At 42.0% G+C, this 22,273-nt stretch overlaps 1 protein-coding gene and 1 long non-coding RNA gene across 3 annotated transcripts in view; one reads left to right on the top strand and one right to left on the bottom strand.

The window, feature by feature from the left end:
- The window catches only part of NNT (nicotinamide nucleotide transhydrogenase), a 93,645-nt gene extending 86,222 nt beyond the window's left edge, over positions 1-7,423 (bottom strand). The window contains exons 1-2 of one of the 2 annotated variants that reach the window (XM_007095411.3): positions 7,330-7,423; positions 1,743-1,946 (exon numbers count right to left, since the gene is read on the bottom strand). In XM_007095411.3, coding sequence (XP_007095473.2) covers positions 1,743-1,899 — 157 coding nt within the window. In that variant the 5' untranslated portion in view covers positions 1,900-1,946; positions 7,330-7,423. Of the gene's footprint in view, positions 1-1,742; positions 1,947-6,758; positions 6,837-7,329 lie in introns of those variants that run through there. The other variant, XM_042995132.1, reaches the window with a different exon arrangement.
- Positions 7,179-16,793, top strand: LOC122241003. Its single transcript, XR_006220894.1, has 3 exons — positions 7,179-7,298; positions 9,051-9,105; positions 16,472-16,793. It is a non-coding gene; the product is annotated as an uncharacterized LOC122241003 (long non-coding RNA).
- Positions 16,794-22,273: the final 5,480 nt, after the last annotated feature.

Here is a 22,273-nt window from a genome sequence, read left to right on the forward strand (position 1 = left end):
GTAATGAAATTGTGGTTATGCATTTTTTTAAAATAGAATCCCTATCTTTTAGAGATAAAAAGTAATCATCTGGGAAATAGTCAAGAACTACAAATTAAAAGTCTCCTGCAGAGTCAATATAGAGATCTTGATGTCCATGCCTTTACTCACAAGGAAAATTTTCATGTCCTCAGTGCAGTTACTTACTTTTATCTTAGACACAATTTTATCACACTTGGATAAGCTGGCTTTCTAAAACACCTAAAATAAAAATCTGAAGAGGGATGCCTGGGTGGCTCAGTTGGTTAAGGATCCAACTTTGGCTCCGGTCATGATCTCGCAGTTCTTGAGTTCAAGTCCCGCATCAGGCTCTGTGCTGACAGCTCAGAGCCTGAAGCCTGCTTCGGATTCTGTGTCTCCCTCTCTCTTTGCCCTTCCCTCGCTTGCACTCTCTCTCTCTCTGTGTGTCTCTCTCTCTCTCTCAAAAACTAAATAAACATAAAAAATATAAATAAAAAAATAAAAAATAAAAAGAAATAGAAATAAATCTGAAGATAAAGTTGAGAGCTCTCAGGGACAGGTACCCTGCCAACAGTCGCTTGTCACATGAGAAGAAAAGAGGCTGTGAAATCTATTAAAGACAAACATAAGAACTCAAAAAGCATAGCAGTGTAGGGATTCTGATTGCCCAGAGTCCTGCAAACTTAAATTAAAAAGAAGGGCATTATTCTATGTGGCAAAGACAGGTATCTATCCTAGTCTTCCACCTGAATAACAGAATGCCAATTTTAGTTGAGTTTGTCCCCATCTGGAATAAAGGACCTCTTTTGTGTCCAAGTCTCCCTTACAGCTAAATAATTGCCGCCTGTCTGAGTTTTTGCCAATGAGGCACAGAGTGCTATGAGGGTCTTTGCACAAAATGCATAATAAAGGGATCTCCCTCAGCTTAGGGAGCCCTTGTTTAGCCTCTCCTTCTGACCTGCGCACAAGAACAGACGGGAGTGGGGACCCTAGCAGGGAACACCTTGTAGGCTACTCAAAGACTTCAGCTCTTCCTCTGCATGAGCTAGGTCACTGGTGGCAAATTCTGAGAAGAGTGCCATGATCTTTCATTTTAAAAAGATGATGCTTTTGTGTATAGAACAGACTGTTGTGGGGGTAGAGGCAGAAAGCATAGAGAGCACTTAGGAGACTAGCACAGCAGTCCAGGGGAGAGATGATGGTGGCTCGGAACAGGACGATAACAGTGGCGATGGTGAGAACAGACCCTGGATACAAGGTAGAGCTAACCCATAACTACTATGAAGACCAAGATGACTCCAGGGTTTCTGACCTGAGCAACTGAGATGAAGCTGTCATTCAGTAAATCGAGAAGCAGTACTACAAATTAATTGATACACTCAGTTGTTAGTTCCCCAGCATAGATGAGCCATATACAGTACAATTCCTCAAAAAAGACCAGGAAAAAGGAAGAGCTGCTAAGACAAATGGTTACTATGAGCAATAGTTTCCCGGATACAACTCAACTGGTTTATCATTTCTCTTGTTCTATTTTATTTTCTTCTCTATTAGCACTGACAGTCAGAAACTTCTATACATGGAAAATATTTTTAAAAGCACTCATTAGGGTTTTAACGAAAAATGATGACTCACCAACACCAGGCTATAAAACTGCATCGCTTTTCCTTTTATCAATCATCAGGAGATCCGTTAGCTCCTACAACTTGAAGGTTTGATCTATATACACTGAAGTGAGACTTTACCTGGTTTGGCAGGGGCTTCACACCACAGTGCCTGATGAGTATGAAATGTTCGTAAAAAATCCTTCTTCCTGGGTATAATCTTACAGGACCCCAAATTGCTACGTAAAGGACACGAACAGCCAGTCACCACGGTTTTCAGTAGGTTCGCCATGTTCATATGAGCTCCCAACTTCCTAAATCCCAAATTTCCTTGAGGGTAAATCACTAAGAAGAAAGAAAATAAAATATTTATATGCCAAGAAAAACATACTTTGTCATTTGAGCATCAAAAAGTTTTTTAAAAAAATACTAATTCGAAGAGCTTGGAATATAACAGCTGTATGTGGGCATCTACAGTGAATTTTATTCGCCAAGTCCTCTACTTAGAGAAGATGCTTCAGAAGTTTGTTTCCAATTCATATATTTAAAACTCGGAATCCATTCTCCCACTTAAAACTGTGGTTAAAAACTCACTATTCAATTCCAAGCCTTGGTCACCTTAATTGATCCTTAATGTAGCAGGGAAGCTAAAAAAGAAAATTGCTATAGAGTCCAATCACATCTTACATGAAAGTTATCTTCTAAGTCTGCATGCACAGCAAAAATTGCATAGTCACCCTTGGATTTCCCTTAAATTGTCTATAATGCTGTATAGTACAATAACAACTTGTTTAGCTACCAATGTTGTACAGAAAACACTGGCAACCTATTCAGTGCAGCAAGATGCTTATCCTGTAAGACCCCCTGAATTGAGCCTGAGTGAACATGAGATTCGTGTCTGCCAAGTGCTCATCTCAAGAAAATTAAGCATGTGTGGGATATGACTCCAATTTTAAAAAAGAATGTCAATATCACATAGGTTTGTGCTTGTAGATATGGGTGTAACTAGGAACTCTTCCATCAGTGGTTCTCACAAGTGGCCACTTTGCACCAGCTCTAACTGGGCTGGATGGAGGATCACTGACCTTTGCTGTTACTGACCTAAGCTTCAGTGGAAACCTCTATTGTTCTCCATGGCAGATCCCCAGGGGTGCATGGAAGGCATGGAAGGCCCACCATCCCCTTGATTCTCAGAGTTCCCCCATCCTTCTTTTCTTTCCTTCAAAATCAGGAAGCAGAAGATTTGGAAATCTCAGTCAAATTCAGCTAACTCCACCAACTACACGTTTAGGCTCTGCCCCATCATGTGGGCCCTCAGGGGGCCCAGCACCCAATCCCAGCAGTTCCATGAACATTCTTCCAGTCTCCAGAGGAAGAAGGGTCTAGTTCACTCAGAACTGCTGCCACAACTCCCTGAAGCAACTTCTTACAAATACCAGAAAGCAACACGGGGGATGGAAATCCTTAATCCAGATGGTGCTTATTCTTAAAATGACCTTTAATTCAACAAACACATATAGAGGACTGAGTTTCAGAGTCACAGTCATTAGAAGCATCTGTGGAATCAAACTGGAACAGATCACACGCTCTGAGATAAGAAAAGTCAACAAGTAATAACACTACAGAGTAAGGCAAGTCCAAAGTTCTTTGAGGGATCAAAGGAGATTATGTCCTCCTACAGAGCTCAGAAAAAGAAAAAAAAAACACATTTGAGATAGAGAGAGTAATATGAAAAAAGCTAAGGAAGAGGAAGTATGCAAGATGGGTTCAGGCATGCAATCAAAAATGTATAATAATGCTTTGCACTTGAACAGGTTTTTAGATTTTCAGTGTTTCCACATATGTCATTGCATTTCAATCCCAAGCACCCCTGAATCCCATAAATATGCTCCTCATTTATTCATGGGTCACTTCTGGGTTGTTCATGGCTGAACAGAGAGCAAAAAGTTCGAAATTCAGCCACATATTCAAAACAGTCACTGAATCTATGCCAACAACCAAGGGAGATACAAAGATATATAAAAGGTAAGTCTTGCCTTGGGGGAGATTTGTCCTACCATTACCAATGACCTAGTCTTATCTCTGCCTCCGCATTCACTCTAGTTTCTCTTCTTAGATCATCCCAGCTCCCCAACAACCACTGTTTTCATGGGGCTGATGAGGTTTACCCAGACCTCATCAGGGAGAGAACAAAGCTAGATATAATAGAGCCGGTGTATTGTCTAAGTTGGCCACTCACTCCCTGTTCGACCTGAATCTCTCTGCACCTCAGTCTGCTCATATATAAAAGCACAAGAAAGTTTGTTTGTCGGGCCCCATTACGCTCTAAAACATTTATGAATAGATAAGATTTTACAATGTTTTAAAGCAGAAGTCCTGTTTCAGGCCATCTGGAAAAACAGCCCTGCCTACTTGGAAAATGGTAATTTGATGTTGAATAGATCCCTGGCATCAGATGGCAATTAAGGCAGAGGACTTCACAGGCCAATTTCGCCCCAAAATTCCAATTTATTCAAGTTATAAACATGTAAGACAGTGAACAGAAAGTAGTTTTATTGGTAAGGCACCAATTGACTCAGTTAAGTGTCTGCCTTCAGCTCAGGTCATGATCTCACGTTTCTTGAGTTCAAACCCCATATCGGGCTCTCTACCATCAGCACAGAGCATGCTTCAGATCCTCTGTCCACCCCCCCCTCCTGTCCCACTCATACTCTATCTTAAAAATAAATTTAAAAAAGGCACCTGGGTGGCTCAGTCAGTTAAGCGTCTGACTTCGGCTCAGGTCATGATCTCACAGCTCATGAGTTTAAGCCAGGTGTCAGGCTTTGTGCTGACAGCTTAGAGCCTGGAGCCTGCTTCAGATTCTGTGTTTCCCTCTTTCTTTGCCCCTCCCCTGCTCACACTGTGTGTCTCTCTCTCCTTCAAAAATAAATAAACATTAAAAAGTAAATAAACAAATAATGTTTAAGAAAGTAGTTTATTGGCAAGAACAGTCCCTATGGCTAAGCCTAAATTAAATAGAAATGACACTGAAATATATTCAGAGAATATTTGAATTTCCCCTATCATTATTTTAAAGCTATTTTATTCATGTGCTTCTATGGCTTTGAAGCAATGGGGGAAAGCTTTGCAACTCAAAACTGAAAAAAAAATTTAGTATACCACTCATACAGCAGTGTAATGTAAGTTATTTGGGCAACTATCTCCCCTAATAGGTACTAAAACTCTTGAGGGCAAGCACGTCAGAATGATGACAGCCTAGAGGCTAACAAGGTGAACTGTGGGTTGCAAGCCCTCATTCTGCAATTATTAGCTGTGTCCTTGGCAAGTCAGTCACTTACCTTCTCTGAACCTGATTTTCTCATCTTTAAAATAATAGCACCTGTGTTATATAGGGTTGTTGTAAGGAGTAAAAGGACACAATATCTCTATTGCTATTACTACTCACTTTGGTATTACCTCTGGCCTGGTGCTTTGCACAAAGGAGGAAAACAAGTACTTTTTAACTGAATGAATAAATAACCAGGACTAGGTAACCTGAAACCTGCGTATCTACAAAAACACATTCTCCAGAGTTTCAGGAAATTTCCTTCGAAAACGAAATGCTGTGTAGCCTTGTGGAAGATTGATTCCATCAGCAAAGGTAAACAGCTTAGCACATTGCTGATAAAAAAGTAGTCCTAAACTGTCCATTTAATAAAAAAATTTTTTAAAGCCAGGTTTGCAAATAAAAGGTGTGCAACAGAGAAAAGGGGAATATTTTTTCTTCTTTAATTTTTTTATAGTTTCAGATTTTTACTTAAATTCCAGTTAGTTAACATATAGTGTAATATTAGTTTCAGAAGTAAAATTTAGTGATTCATCACTTACATATAACACCCAGTGCTCACCACAAGTGCCCTCCTTAATCCCCATTACCCATTTAACCCATCCCCCCTCCAGCAAACCTCAGTTTGTTCTCTATAGTTAATAATCCAGTTAAGAAATGGGCAGAAGTGGGACGCACGGGTGGCTCAGTTGGCTAAGGGAGGGACTCTTGGTTTCCGTTCAGGTCATGAGTTGGAGCCCCAGCACGAGATCTGTTTGGGATTCTCTCTCTCTCTCTCTCTCTCTCTCTCTCTCAAAATAAATAAATAAACATTTAAAAAGTGGCAGAAGACATGAACATTTTTAAAGAGGGAAGCACTTTAATAAAAGCATGCAAACACCATGGGAAGAGTCTGTCCTAAAGGACTCCTTATAAAGAGATCGCTTTAGGACTGCCCTGCACCACAGGGCGAATAGAGGACGCCTGCCACCGTAAACAAGTTACGTTTTTAAAGCGAAACATACCAACCAAGGACACAATACCCTACAGAAGCTTAGACTGGCAGGCAGCGTGACCTCGCCCAAACCCACCGGTCCCGCCCCTCCTTGGGCAACTACACTACAGCTTGGCTGGCATCTGCGCGGGACCGCTATTTATAACCTTCCCTGGAAGCCTATTGGCCCCGGTCGCTTTACAGTCATTCCTCCTCGGGGGTTCAGATCAGCTCTGCCCCCACTGCTGTCTCCTCCCGGTCGCCAGCCCGGGCCCCTCTCTCTGCCTGGATGAAGTTTGCTCAGACCACCAACCCTCACAGACATACACACTCACAACTTTCGCTCGCCACCTCCTAAGTCTCCAAACGATCGCTGACCCTGAATTCCCTCAAGGTTCAAGCACAATTTCGGGGCGTCCAGCTACCACCTCTCTGGGCGCACCCTCTATGGAAAGTCCTCTATGACCTCCCCCCTCCTCCCATTTTGCCGGTCGAAATGACCCCTTACGACTCCCGCTGTCCTCCCAAAGCTCCAAGACCTGCACCTACACAGCTGCCGCCTCGTTCCCTGCCCTCTGCAAGGACCCAGTTTCCCAACCACCCGCCCGCTCCCTTCCACGTCGCCCCGGCAAAAGACAAGGAATGGAGCCCTCAAGGCACGGATCTCCTTCCGGACCCCAGCCTCTGGCCTGCGGGCGCCCGGGTGCACCCCACATCCAGGTCCCTACCGACCCCGCCCCCTTCTCCCTGACAGGTCTCCTCCCCTGCGGGGGCCTGGACCATCCCCAACAGCCCCGCGCCCCCTCCCCAGCTGTGCCCCAAACGCGCCCCGGACTGCCCGCGCCGCGCGGCTCACCTTGGCTGGGAGGCAGGGAGGCAGGGAGGCAGGGCGGCCGGGCAGCGAGCCGCGAGGGAAGCCGCGCTGGCAGCCCTGGGCTCGGGCCCCGAGGAGCTGCGCCTCCAACCCGGAAGAACAGCCCCAACCCGGCGGCGGCGGAGGCCACGTGACGGCGGCGCAGCCCCCCAACCCCCACCTCCAAGCCCCCTCCTCCGCCCGGAGCCCCCTCCCCACCAGGCCCTTCTGCCCTCCGGGCCCCCAGAGCCTGCCGCCCTCCCTCCGGACAAGAAAGTGACCGCACCAAACGCCCTCTTAGCGCGCCAAGGCTAGTTACCCCAAAGGGCCCTCCACTCCTGGGTGGCAACCAAAACCTCTTTGTCTTGGGCTCGACCCGAGGCCCCCTGCCCCGCCTCCGCGCCTTCCCTCGGCTCGTCCTTGTCAATCAAACCTGGAGCCCAACGCGGCCGCTGAAGTTTTCAAGGCTACATTTGCTCTCTCCCCTGGAGAGCCAGTTACAATCCCAAGTGTGATTTCCTCTCTAGTGTCCCACCAGAGCAAGTAAGAGGGTAATATAATTCCACTTTGGTACCTTTCCTCTAGCACTCTAGGAAAAATCAGAACTTCTGTAACAGAAGAGGACCAAAAGGAAAGTGGGAGGAGGCCAAGGGGTGGTGAAGGGCGGGAATGAGGGCGTTGTTGTTCCTTTTTGCCGGGAGAGGTGGAGTTAAATTCCTCGGAAACGAAGTCAAGGCCCGAAAATTAACACACGTCTACGTATTCGTCTTCCCCCGATGGGCCCAGAGAAAGCCGTGTGCTGCTGGTAGTATTAATATCCAACGGCTAGAGAGCGTCTTTGGTGGGCCTTAAGTGTCTTGAGAAGGCCTAGGTTGATTTTAGCAAAACATGAGCCTATTTGTTCTTTGCGCATAGTTCTGTTAGCCTGCAGGTGTTTTCTGATTGAAAGTGGGAAGAATAAGATTTACAGTATAAAATGGTTCACTTGCCCAAAGCTGAATCATCATTAAGTGTCAGCATGGTCACTGCATTTTACTTTAAGTGAAATATTTGAGATTGGCAAAACAGATATTCCTTTAGAAAGAAAGAAAGAAAGAAAGAGAAATGTCAGAGAAACCCTTCCTTTAAGAACATCTCTTGTGTTTAACCAGCATAAAAGGTCATTCAACTAATGGACTTTCACTGACATCCAGAGGATGTCAAGGGAAAACACTGCCCCTCTCGTGAAAGAGCTCACAGACAGGAAACGACACAAGCCCCATGTTTTAAAAACTATAATGAACTATGATAAATGCAACCATAGAAACAGGTTCCAGATACTGTAGATTCAATGAGGCAGAAGTAACTGATAAGGATTAAAACTAAGCCCCTTTCACGATATATGTAAGTCAAATCATTATGCTATACACCTTAAATATATACAGTACTGTATGTTAATTATATCTTGGGGCGCCCGGGTGGCTCAGTCAGTTGAGTGTCCGACTTCAGCTCAGGTCATGATCTCATGGTTCATGAGTTCAAGCCCCACGTGAGGCTCCGTGCTGACAGCTCGGAGCCTGGAGCCTGCTTCGAATTCTGTGTCTCCCTCTCCCTCCACCCCTCCACCACTTGCTCTCTCTCTCTCTCTCTGTCTCAAAAATAAAATAAACATAAAAAAAAGAAAAAAGAAAAAAAAATTATATCTCAATAAAACTGGGGGGAAAAACTAAAACTGGAGGGAAAAAAAAAAAAAAAACCACTTGCTTTAAAACCTGAGGGCAGAGTGCCTGGTGGCTCAATCCAATCCTGCTCTTGGTTTTCTGCTCAGGTCATGATCTCCTAGTTTGGTTTGGGAGTTGGAGCCGCCTTGGCCTCCAGGCTGACAATGTGAAACCTGGTTGGAATTGTCTCTTGCTCCATCTATCCCTCACTCCCTCTCCCTTGCTTGCACACACTCTCTCTCAAAATAAATAAACTAAATAAATAAATAAACACTGGAGGCAGGGGTTTGCTGCTTTTCTCTTTCAAGGCTTAAAAATCAGTGGTTCCCAGATGGGTACAATTTTATCCCACCATGTCTGGAGACATTTTGATTGTCACAACTGCAAAGGGGAGGCATCTAATGGGTAGAGACCAGGGATGCTGCTAACCACCCTTCATTACACAGGACAGCCCCTTACAACAAAGAATTATCTGGCCCCAAACATCAATAGTGCTAAGACTGGGAAACCCTGGCTTAAATAAATGCTCAATGTGTTACTCAATTTCATCTTCTTATGATTATAGCACATCAATTTCATCTTCTTATGATTACAGCACATTGGAAGAAATCCAAGGAGGACATACCACTTCTCACTTTTTCTATTAAATAGTAAGTATGTGGTATTTTTTAAAATTCATTCTTCTCATTTATCCAACATAACTTGGGTGCCATTGCTCCAGAGGAAAACATTTGTCATTTGGAAGGTTCTGTTCTAGGCCCCAATCTCCTACAGAATAATTACAAAATATTCCTAGGAGTCCCCAAAGAAAATTGGATTAAGTTCCAAAAGTTTGTAAGTTAGTTGCTTCTGAATCTTAGAAACTGCCTTGTATAAAATTTTTGCAAAGATTTTATATCCCCTGTTAGGTTTTAAGGGCTTTGTCCACTTAGATATCTGCTTCTTCCTCCTTGACTTTCTCCACCTCCAATCCTCATTCAGAAAAGTATATATGTGTGTATATATATATATATATATATATATATATATATACATACATGCAAATTTTCATTATAGATTGTTCTATGCTTTTAATACTTTAATAATCACTTAATTTAAATTAATAAAAACTTAAATGATAAATATTTAATAAATACTTAATGTAGGGGTGCCTGGGTGGCTCAATTAAGCGACCAACTCTTGATTTTGGCTCTCAGGTCATGATCTCATGGTCCTGAGATCAAGCCTTATGTTGGGGCTCCAAGCTGGGCAGTGAGCCTGCTTAAGATTCTCCCTCTCTGTCAGCCCCTCCCCTGCTCACACTAAATAAATAAATAAATAAATAAATAAATAAATAAATAACTTAAACTTGGACAATCCAATTTTATTTTTTTTAAGATTTATTTTTACATAATCTCTACACCCAACGTGGGGCTCAAACTCACAATCCTGAGACCAAGAGTCGCATGTTCTACTGACTGGGCCAGCCAGGCTTCCCTGGGTGGATCCAATTTTGAACATTCAAATTTAAACCCCCTGAAATTTAGGAGACGTTGTACCCACAAATGCTTAAAGATAGTATATACTATCTTTAGTAAATATATACTGGGACTCTGTAGATAGAGTCCTAATCTATCAAAATCAAAAAAGATTACATCTTTAGAAGAGTGTAACACACCATTAGGGTCTGCTTTGAGGCCTCAAGCCAGAGAGGTGCCCAATAGTCAAAAATCAAAATGTAGACTGAGGCTGAGAAAATCTGTGATCAAAAACCGAATCCTAAAGAGGACATGTTAACAAAACCCTGCATCCAGTTAAAACCGGGCCAAAGAATGGGTCAATTAAATGTGTTTTCATTGTGATTATTATGTTCAACAGTTAGTAGTAGTTTATAGTTTCAAGCTTCCCTTTTACAAGTAAATATTAGCAAAGTGAACAACTCCAAAGAGAACGTATTCTTAGACTTCAGGGATTTTGAATAATGCAGACACTTGACTGATTTTAAGGAAACCATCACTAACCCCAATCTCAGCCCTTTTCTCCCAGCAAACCAATCAAGATATGTTGATTTTAAGAAACAAATATTGGGGTGCCTGGGTGGCTCAGTCTGTTAAGCATCCGACTTGGCCTCAGGTCATGATCTCACAGCTTGTGAGTTCTAGCACCACATCAGTCTCTGTGCTGACAGCGCGGAGCCTGGAGCCTGCTTCAGATTCTGTCTCCCCTCTTTCTGCCCCTCCCCTGCTCATGCTCTGTCTCTCTCTGTCTCAAAAATAAATAAAAACATTTTAAAAAATTAAAAGAAACAAACATCAACTGATTAAATTAACATATGCTCTTCCACATTAATTGAAAACAGATCAAGGAGAACTGACCTTAAACAGCTAGGACAAAGCTAAATAATTGGCAGTTTATTTAAGTAAAACCAGTTTGTATTTAGAATTGTTTAGAACTAACTCAGCATACCTTTGTGGATATTCTTCTCCCCATATAGTAAGTGCCAATGATGAAAATCTATGTTTTTTAAAAATATGTAAGAAATTAGGGGTGCCTGGGTGGCTCAGTCAGTTATGTGTCTGACTCTTGACTTTGGCTCAGGTCAGAATCTCATGGTTCATAAGTTCCCGACTGACAGTGCAGAGCCTGCTTGGGATTCTCTCTCTCCTTCTCTCTCTGCCCCTCCCCATGCTTGCTTGCATGTGCTCTCTCTCTCTCTCTCTCAAAATAAATAAACTTTTTTTTTATAAAATCTTATAAAAAATGATTTATCTGATGATAACTTTGGGGGCCCAGGAAAATGGTGAGAGATAGGGCTATATTAGTATCTTAGGGCTGCTATAACGAGTTGCTACAAACTGAATGGCTTAAAGCAACAGACATGCATTCTCTCAAAATTCTGGAGGCCAGAAGTCTGACATCAAGGTGTCAGCTGAGTTGATTCTTTTAGAGGGTCTGAGACAGAAACTGTGTCTATCTTCTGGAGAAAGCTTCTGATTTTCAGCAGTCCTTCGGTCCTCCTTGGCTTATAGACACATGACACATGACTCCCAATCTCTGCCTCCTCTTTACATCGCCACCCTCTCTGCATGTCTCCCTGTGCCCAAATCTCCATGTTCTTTCTCTTATAGACACCAATCAGCTATGCCTGGGTGGCTTAGTTGGTTGAGCATCCAACTCATGATTTTGGCTCAGGTCATGATTCCAGAGTCATGAGACTGAGTCCCATGTTGAGCCTGCTTCTCTCCTTCTGCTCCTCTCCCCCACTGGCATGTGCTCTCTCTGTCTCTGAAAAAAAAAAAAAAAAATTAAAAATTAGAACAAATCAAGTTTCTTTGGGTGTTTCCCTCACCTATAAAAAAACAAAAGAAAAAAAAAGAAAAAAAGGACACCAGTAAATGTAATTAAGGTCCACCCTAAATCCAAGATGATTCCATCTCAAGAGCCTTAACTAATTACGTCTGCAAAAGCTGTATTTCCAAATAAGGGTGGTGATAAGTTGTGGGGGGACACTATTCAACCCACTGAAGGGGCATTCTGTGTCTTTTTTAATACATTTTTTCAATGTTTATTTATTTTTGAGAGAGAGAGAGAGAGGGAGAGAACAAGTTGGGGAGGGGCAGAGAGAGAGAGGGAGACACAGAATCTGAAGCAGGCCCCAGGCTCTGAGCTGTCAGCACAGAGCCTGACGTGGGACTCGAACCCACGAACGAACTGTAACTGTAAGATCATGACCTGAGCTGATGTTGGTGCTTAACAGACTGAGCCACCCAGGCTCCCCGCATTCTCTGTTTTTAAGGGTGCTACAATGTAAAGAGGAGTAATATTTTGTTTTTTGGTTTTCGTTATTAATTTTTTTCAATGTTTATTTCTGAGACAGAGAGAGATAGAGCATGAGTGGGAGAGGGGCAGGGAGAGGGAGACACAGAATCCGAAGCAGGCTCCAGGCTCTGAGCTGTCAGCACAGACCTCAACACGGGCTCGAACTCACAAACCATGAGATCATGACCTGAGGCAAAGTCGGATGCTCAACCGACTGAGCCACCCAGGAGCCCCTGTTTTTTGTTTTTTTAAACATAGATAGATTTAACAATTCTTGAGTTTAAAGTGAAAATCCAAATTATTTGGTGGAAATTCAAATGAAAGTTGTACTGTATTAATAATTAAAAGAATTTCCTCATATACTTGCTATGTGCTTTTTTTTTTTTTTTTTTTTTTTTTTTTTTTTTTTTTTTAGTTTTTAAAATTTATTTTTTTTTTTTTTTGGTAATCTCTACACCCAACATGGGGCTTGAACCCACAACCCCAAGATCAAGAGTCACATGCTCTTCTGACTGAACCAGCCAAGTGCCCCATGTTTTGCCTTCTTAAATGAAAATTCAATGTAACTACATTTTTTCTTCAATTTTTAAAAAGAATTTTTTTACATTTATTTATTTTTGAGAGACAGAGAGAGACAGACCATTGGTCAGGGAGGGATAGAGAGAGAGGGAGACATAGAATCCAAAGCAGGCTCCAGGCTCTGAGCTGTCAGCACAGAGCCTGACACGGGGCTCAAACTCACAAACCGTGTGATCATGACCTGAGCCCAACTCAGACACTTAACTGACTGAGCCACCCAGGTGCCCCTCCTTCAGTTTTAAAATACATATAAGTATATATTGTCCTCTCAAACTACTAGATTATAAAACTCCACAATAGCAGTTAACTTGTTTATATTTAATTTAAAAAATATTGCATTTTGATGAAAACTCTAGTTCAAATAAACAGTTTTTTTAACACCTTTGTGAAACATGGTCTCTTTGTAGATCTTTTTTTTTTTTTATGCTAGATGTTACCTGTAAAAACCAGAATTTCTCACCTTTGCTGGCTGTCAATATACCACTCTCCTATGACCTCCTACTTCTGTACCATTCATTCTCAGTTCTTTAGCCACTTAAATGTGCCAACATTTCAAATGTTCTCTTGGCTCTCTTTCCTTTTAACTTGAATACTTTCTTCCTGGCAGTCGAATGTCAACTGTGCTATGGCAACTTTGAGCTTAATGTCCAGCCCAAATCTCTTTTCAGCTCCAAACTCATGCAGCCAACTGCTTCGGGTCATTTCCAAGGAGATATCCACAGGTATTTTTTTTTTTAATGTTTATTTATTTTTGAGAGAGAGAGAGCAAGGGAGAGGCAGAGAAAGAGAGGGACAGAGTATCCAAAGCAGGCTCTGTTCCCAATGCAGGGCTTGAACTCATGAACCGTGAGATCATGACCTGAGACTAAGACAGACGCTCAATTGACTGAGCCACCCGGGCGCCCCTAGCCACAGATATTTTAAAGTCAACGTAAGAAAATCCTCTTGCTCCTCTCCTTTTAGCTGTAACAAAATACTTACTGCTTCCTAAATGTACAAAGCTGTTGTACACACCCCCCCCCCCCCCCCAGCCATTTTGCCTGCGTTTTCTTCACTCTGGAATGCTCTCTGGTTCTCCCTATTCTTTGCAAACTTGTGCTCAGGCTTGTCGCTTCCTCTGTGAAGCATTCCAGGGAGACTTGTTTGTCTCTTCTTTCTCTGAGCTAGCATAGTGCTTGGCATGGAACAGATGCTAAATAACTATTTTGCAGGTTGTTGTAAAGAGGAGAAAAAACTAGTGTAAAGAAGATAGCCCGGGGTCTGGCATAAAGATTTTCAGAAGTGTGCCCAATTTAATTTTGGCAAAAATGCAAGAGCAATTCAATGGAGGAAAGATAGCCTTTTTAAGAAATGATATGGAAGTAACTGGACATCCATAGGCAACAAACAGCCTAAATCTAAGTCTCACAGTTTATACAGTAATTCGATCAGAATGGATAGAGACTTAAGTGTAAAATTGTCCCCAGCTAGGCCCCAAAACTGGGCCTTCACTGCTCACCTGCTTGTATCTACTAACTTCTGTCTTACATTTTCCTGTAAGCTCTTCTTTCTGGCTTTCCTCTAGACTCAGGCAAATGAAACCAGAAACCACCCCCCCCCCCATCCCCCCCCCCCCCCACCTTCCCGTGATAGCAACTGCCTGGGCAAAATCTCCCAGCTGGGCCAGACCACCAAGACCAGTTGAGCTAAACCTGATTTGTGCCTGTGCAGATGGACCATGGAGTGACCTCTAGAATGACCTACAATTATCTTTACTTCATAGTATTAAAGTCTCTACCTAAGGAGGAGCCTCACATGCAACATATGTATCAGCGTGTTTCCTTAAGGCACATGCATGACCTTATGCCCTCCTCTGTGTAGGATGATGAAGCTTCCTTATCTAAATATTCATCCTAACCCTAAACAAAAAGAACCCATTCACCCTCACTTGGGTATTCACAGCTTTGGAAACCATTCCCGGTGATCTCCTTATTTGCTACAGATGAAAGTTTCTTTGGGCAACAACTCAACCTGGTGCAATTTCTGACTCACCAAGGAATGAACTCGTGTTTGTTCATTCAACCAAGGCATCTGACTCTTGGTTTCAGCTCAGGTCATGATCTCACAGTTTGTGGGTGCCAGCCCCAGATCAGGCTCTGTGCTGGTGGCACTGGGGGTGCGGAGCCTGCTTGGGATTCTCTCTGCCCCTCACCCATAGGCGCACATGCTCGCTCTCTCTCTCTCTCTCTCACTCTCAAAAATACATGAACATTTTAAAAAAATAAAAATCTTTGGCACTGTGAAAGACCTGATTAACAGAATAAAAAGAAGAGCTACATAATGGGAGAAAATATGTGCAAAACTCCTATCTACAAAGGGCATATATTTAGGATATATAAGGAACTCTCAAAATTCCACAGTTTTTAAAAATCCAAATAGAAAATGGGTAGGGATGCCTGGTTGGCTCAGTTGGAGGAGCATGCGACTCTTGATCTTGGAGTCGTGAGTTCTACCCCCACGTTGGGGTAGATTACTTAAATAAATTTTAAAAGAGAGAGAGAGAGAGGCACCTAGATGACTCAGTCGGTTGGGCATTTGACTCTTGACTTCAGCTCATGTCGTGATCCCAGGGTCATGGGATTGAGCCCTGCGTTGGGCTCCACACTCAGTGTGGAGCCTGCCTGAGATTCTCTGTCTCTCCCTCTGCCCCTCTCCCCAACTCATATTGCTTTCTCTCTGTCTCTCAAAATAAAAATAAAAATAAATAAATAAATAAATAAATAGAAAATGGTCAAAAAGCATATTTCACTGAAGAGGGATATAAGCACATAAAAAGATTTTCAATATTATTAGTCATTAAGAAAATGAAAATTAAGCGTACCTGGGTGGCTCAGTTGGTTGAGTGTCCGACTTTAGCTCAGGTCATGATCTCATGGTTTGAGAGTTTGAGCCCTGCGTGGGGCTCTATGCTGACAGCTTGGAGCCTGGAACCTATTTCAGATTCTGTGTCTCCCTCTCTCTGCCTCTCTCTCTCTCTCTCTCTCTCTCCCCCAAAAATAAACATTAAAAAAATTGAAAATGAAAACAGAAAATGAAAATTAGAACTACAATAAGACATTACACATCTGGGGTGCCTGGGTGGCTCAGTCAGTTAAGTGTCAGACTTCAGCTCAGGTCATGATCTCATGGCTCATGGGTTTGCTCCCTGTGTCAGGCTCTGTGCTGACAGCTCAGAGCCTGGAGCCTGCTTGAGATTCTGTCTCCCTCTCTCTGTGCCCCTCCCCTGCCTGCTCTCTGTCTCTCTGTCTCTCTCAAATATAAACATTAAAAAAAAAATTTTTAAAGACATGTTACACATCTATAAGAATGTCTACAATAAAAAATAATATCAAATAGCAAATGCTAGCAATGATGAGAAGCTGGATTGCTCACACACTACTGACAGGAATGTAAAATGGAACTTGTAGTCACTCTGGAAAACAGTTCTCTAGTTTCTTTACAAACTAGCCATGCACCTATCCTATGACCTAGCGATTACACTGGGCATTTGTCCCAGAGAAATGAAAATTTATGTTCACACAAAAACCTATACACATATTTTCATGGTAGCTTTTTTCATAATAGCTCAAAACTGGAAACAACCCAGATGTTCTTCAACAGGTGAATGGTTGAACAGACTGTTGCACAGCTTCACCATGGAATAGTTCTCCAGCAAGGAAAAAGAATGAACCACCAACACATACAATTTTGATGAGTCTCCAGACAATTATGCTGAGAGGGAGAAAAAAGCTGATATCAAGAGATTACATACTGTATGATTCCATTTATGTAACGTTGGTAAAATAACAAAGTAATGGAAATAAAGATCAGATTAGTAGATTCCAGCATTTAAGGAGGAGATAAGGGTGGATGTGACTAACAAAGGGCAACATGAGGGATCCTTGTGATGATGGAAACGTTCTGTATCTTGACTGTATCAGTGTCAATATCCCGGTTGTGACATTGTACTAGAGTTTTGCAAGATGTTACTATTGGAGGAAACTAGGTAAAGAGTACTGATGTTCTCTGTATCATGTGTGTCTTACAATTGCTTGTGAATCAACAATTATCTCAAAATAAAATACTTATTTTTAAAAATAATCCTGGCAAGTGTGGTAAAACATTAATGAAGAAATCTAAAAGGAAGGTATACAGGCTAGTACATAAAATTCTTTCAAATTAGCTGTATTATTGAAATTTTTCTTAGTATAATTAGAAAAAATTTAATGCAAACTATTATAATTAGATTGAGGCAGTCTTCCCACTCCTGTAATCTAGAGGATAAAAGTGAAACAGATTCAACTCATTAGTAACATACATTCAACTCATTTCTTTTTTTTTTTTTTTTTTAATATTTATTTTTGAGAGAGAGAGAGAGCACAAGATGGGGAGGGGCAGAGAGAGAGAGGGAAGGAGACACAGAATACAAAGCAGGCTCGAGGCTCTGAGCCATCAGCATAGAGCCCCACACAGGGCTCAAACTCACAAACCATGAGATTGTGACCTGAGCCGAAGTTGGATGCTTAAACAACTAAGCCACCCAGGTGCCCCTCATTTCTTTTTTTTTTTAAGCTATTTTTTTAAGTTTATTTATTTATTTTGATAAAGAGAGAGAGAGAGATCACATGCATGAGCGAGGGAGGGCAGAAAGAGAGGGAGGAGAGGATCCCAAGCAGGCTCTGCCCTGTCAGCGCAGAGCCCAACTCAGGGCTCTGTCCCACGAACCAGAAGATCATGACCTGAGCCAAGATCATGACCTGAGCCGAAATCAAGAGTTGGGATGCTTAACCAACTAAACCGCCCAGGCGCCCCATATTCAATTCACTTCTAAGTGCCTCTTTTTCGTGATACAGATTTGTCAAGTGAGTTTACCCACTGCACAAGAAATAAATTTCATGAAATGCTTTTTCAGTAGTGGGGCTTTTTTGAAATAGAGGTAGAAAATGTTGATGGTTCAAGAGACCATGATAAATTGGGGGGGGGGGAATGAAGTTTTTCATCCTCCCCCTACCCCACTTCAGTTTTTTTCAACATTTCCAATATTTATTAGGCCTACTGATTCTCAAATTTCCCTCTCTACTGCTCTTTTTATTTATATAATGACCAACATACTCTCAGGATCACATTGCTCACTCTACCACTAGGTGATACTTTAGCTATCACATCTCTGTGGTAGATTTTGAATCAAAGACCAGTTACAATAATTTATGGCATTAACTCAAACATTTTAAGTAGTTTCAGGGAACAATTCATTTCAGAGCTTAAACTTGGCTGACCTGAAAAATACCTATAAATTCATAGCGATCATTAAGAATTCTTTGTTTCTTAATACCCATTATGGGCTCAAGAATATCAAAGCATACAACATTCCACTTTAGGATACTAAAAATAGTGAAAATCTGTGTCATATGTTACAATTTACATAGTACTTTCACATATGTGATTTCACCTGATCATTTCAATAATTGAAGTAAGTATTGTTCTTCATGTTTTAAGATGAAGAAACTGGTTTGAGGTTAGCTGACACACCTAAAGTCACATCAAAAAAGAGATATTGCTGAGACGTGGATGCAGATCTTCTAGTTCAGTGATTCCTGGTGGGGAAGAGCATCCTCTAGGCAGAGGATGCTAAGATGACTGACTGGCCTGTGGGGTGAAGGATAAGGAAGATAAGGAAAACAGGCCCCTTCAGAGAGAGACACATTTCTGTGAACATCAAGAGTCCTTCTTATTAGTACCTCCCAATTCACTTACCTGGATTATAGCTTCTACTCCCTTATTGAATTTGAAATAAGACCTTCTCACGATAGCCTTTCCTGACTAACCAAGGTTGAGTAAGATGCCCTCTCATTAAGACCCAAGCTTTGGGGTGACTGGATGGCTCAGTCAGTTAGGCATCCAACTTCGTCTAGGGTCATGATCTCACGGTTGGTTCTCGTGAGTTCGAGCCCCATGTCAGGCTCTGTGCTGACAGCCTGGAGCCTGCTTCAGATTCTGTGTCTCCCTCTCTCTCTGCCCCTCCCCCCACTTCCTCTCTGTCTCTCTCCCTCAAAAATAAATAAACATTAAAAAAACATTTTTTTTAATTTTAACATAAAATTTTTTATGTACTATTGAAACAGAAAGGAGATTTAGTTGACCTTTGAAAAACATTAGGGGTTAGGAGCCCTGGCCTTCTCTCATCCCCCACAGCTGAAAATCTACATATAACTTTTGACGCCCCCAAAACTTATCTAAGAGCCTACTGTTGACCAGAAGCCTTACCAATAACATAAACAGTCAATCAACATATGTTTTGTATGTTACATGTTTTATATACTATATTCTTAAGGTAAGCTAGAGAAAGGAAATGTTGTTAAGAAAATCATAAGGAAGAGAAAATACATTTACAGTACCATATTACATTTATTGCAAAAAAAATCTGCATGTAAGTGGCCTGTAAAGTTGAAACTCATGTTGTTCAGAGATCAACTGTATGGCTTTTGACCTTATGCCAACAAAAGAGCAGTACATAGACTGTGCCAAAGAGATAGGGAAGCAGAACACGTTAGTAGCAAAAGATGTCTTATTTGATATTTATATATTAAACACTCATGTTCCCAATTGTCTTTTGAATGCCAAATTTGGACTCTGAAAATAACATTTCTAGCTATTACATTACCTTGTTGCTAGCCAGCAAGCATTTCAGTTCAATTAGTTGAATCGTGCAATCAGTAGAATATTGCCTGCTGTAATTATTCACCCAGAACTTCCTCTAAAATTTTCAACTCCTATCTCATGCTCTGACCACCACATTCTTCCTTTCCAGCTCCCCTATTTCTGACTCTTCATTCCTTTTTCCTTCCAAGCTATCACTTATCTTTCATCTTCAACCCTGTCTCTATCTAGTTTAAGCCACGAGCAACCTCTCAGCCCCTTCTGACTTTACTGTTCTGCCTCAACTGCATAATGAAATTTCACTCCCACTAACAGGCTTCTCAATTCTTACATCAGGTTGCCAAGGGTTGCTAGAGGAAAATCACAAAATTGTTCAGAGCGTTGCCCCTGCAAATCCCTGGTCTCCGACCTCAGCTGGACTTTGTGCAGCACCCAGCGGTTCTCCTGTGAACTGACCCCCTTCCTAAGCAGCTTCCTCGCCCAGAGCACCACGTGCAAGCATTGCCACTTTCCTCAAACTCCCTCTTTTTATGTCTCCCACCCTCACAGTAAAGACAGTTCCTCCCATTTTTACTGAGAACATGGAGATCGTGTTAAGTTTCCAGCACCCTCCCTCTCCTGCAATTTCTCTGCATCTGCTTCCGTTTCTTAGTGAAATTGCTTTCCCCCATCATAAGTTATTTCTGCCACCTAGACTCTGAATTTGTGACCTGCTTCCTCCTCTAGTCCTTTATTCTCTCAGTTTCCTTCTTTTCCCCTGATGTTTTCCTTTCCCTCATTGCCTTTAGCTAACAAATGCATTTTTCTCCCATCTTAAAAAAAAAAAAACAAACACACCACTATAATGGCAACACAACATCTTTAATACACTTGCCTTACAAACTTGCCATGTCTCTCCCATTTATTTTACTGTCAAGTTTAGAGCTGTCAATACTTCCTAATACTGACAACTGTTTGCACCCAAATCACTCATAAATCTCTATTATTTCATTTGCTAATATCATGAGAATACCAGTTTATTAATTTACAGTGAGCAGTATAACTCAAAGAGAATAGAATCTTTGCATCTCTGTGACCCGCTTTTTCTAGAGATAAAATGTAGTGTTGTTTCAGCGTGTGGACTCTGGACTTAACGGAACTGGGTTGCTCACTATTTATGTGATCTTAGGCAAATTAATTAACTTCGCTGAATCTCAGCGCTTTCATCTATAACATGAGGTAAATAGTAAATAATAGTACGTACTTCACAGGGCTGTTTGGAAATTAAATGAGGCAATTAAGTGAGATAACCCATGTGTTTACTTGGAACACAGTAAGTGCTAAATATTAGCTATTATTGTTGTTACTGTTGTTCTCAAAGCGCAAATTTGGGCAAATTATAACCGGAAGATAGGTTGGTGAAGGAGGACTTGGTTCCCAGAGGTGGTTGTCGTTCAAGCGTCTAGTGGCATCAGGCAGTAGGAACCTGCCAAGGCAAGTAGACTGCTCCAGCTCAGAGAAGGTGCACTTTCACAGATTCTTTTCTCCTTCTTCTTATTTTTGAGAGAGAGAGAGAGCAGGAGAGAGGGGCAGAGGGAGAGAGACAGAGAATCTAAAGCAGGCTCCAGGCTCAGCGCAGAATGGAACTCAGGGCTTGATCTCACACCCCTGGGATCATGACCTGAGATGAAAGCAAGAGTCGAACACTCAAGCAACTGAGCCACCCAGGCACCCCTAGATTCTTTATAATCCTACTTTTATTTGACCTCTCTAACCTACAACACTCTTGGGCTCTCCCTTTTTAACATCGCCGCTGGCTTCTCTCGGTTTCAGTCCTATGTAAACACAGTAAACAGATTCCTCTTCTTCAACCCAGCCATTGAATTTGCACTTCTCTTTCTTCTTTGGCCTCTTTCCACTTTCCCCCAAGTAATCTCATTTCTCCTGTGGCTTCGGTTATCAAATATCTAACTGTAGACAACATTCCTCCGAAATCTAACTCCATTTTCTTTTTGACCTGTCCACTGAACAATTCCACTCAGATGCTCCAAGTGCCAAATGAAATGTCCAAAATAAAGCTAGTGAGAGTCCCCTCTTTCGCTGAACCTGCTCCCCTCTGGGACACCCACTCTTGGAGAATGATGTATCAGAGCCAGAATCCTGGGAGTCAACCTTATCTCCAGCTTCTCAGTAAGCCCCACATACAACTGTCAATTTCTTCAGAAACATTTCTTGAATTTGGCCCTTCTCTCCAAGCCCACGACCACTACCTTAGTCACCATTATTATTTCCCTCTGGAATTTCTGCTACAGCCATCACAGGCCTTTCTGCTTCTAGTCTCAGACACCTCACAGCTACTGATCTCATACTGCTGCTTATCCTCAGCACTAGAACAGTGTCTGGCACAGAGCAGACATGCAATAAATATTTACTGAATGAATTTACTGAATTCCTGCCCTCATGGAGTTTACAGTCCAGCTAAGAGATCATCATTAAACAAGTAACCACAGCAGACATTGGGGAGATCCCAAGCAGCGTTCCTAGCACTCAAAGATGGATTGGAGCCTTGATCCAGGAGTCAAGTGTTGACTGGCTGGGGCTACATTTCATAGAAGGCCCAAGAGACTAGGAGAGAAAGATAATTTACACAAATGAAACCCAAGAGAATAAACATGCCAGCTAATTTTCTCTCTCTTAATGATGGCCCCACTAATTTATGGTATGTATGTTGCCATGATAATGTGGGTGGGGAACTGAACTAACTAGGGAAGTATAGGGAGTGATAGA

The sequence above is a fragment of the Panthera tigris genome, chromosome A1, assembly GCF_018350195.1.
Source record: "Panthera tigris isolate Pti1 chromosome A1, P.tigris_Pti1_mat1.1, whole genome shotgun sequence".
NCBI lineage: Eukaryota > Metazoa > Chordata > Mammalia > Carnivora > Felidae > Panthera > Panthera tigris.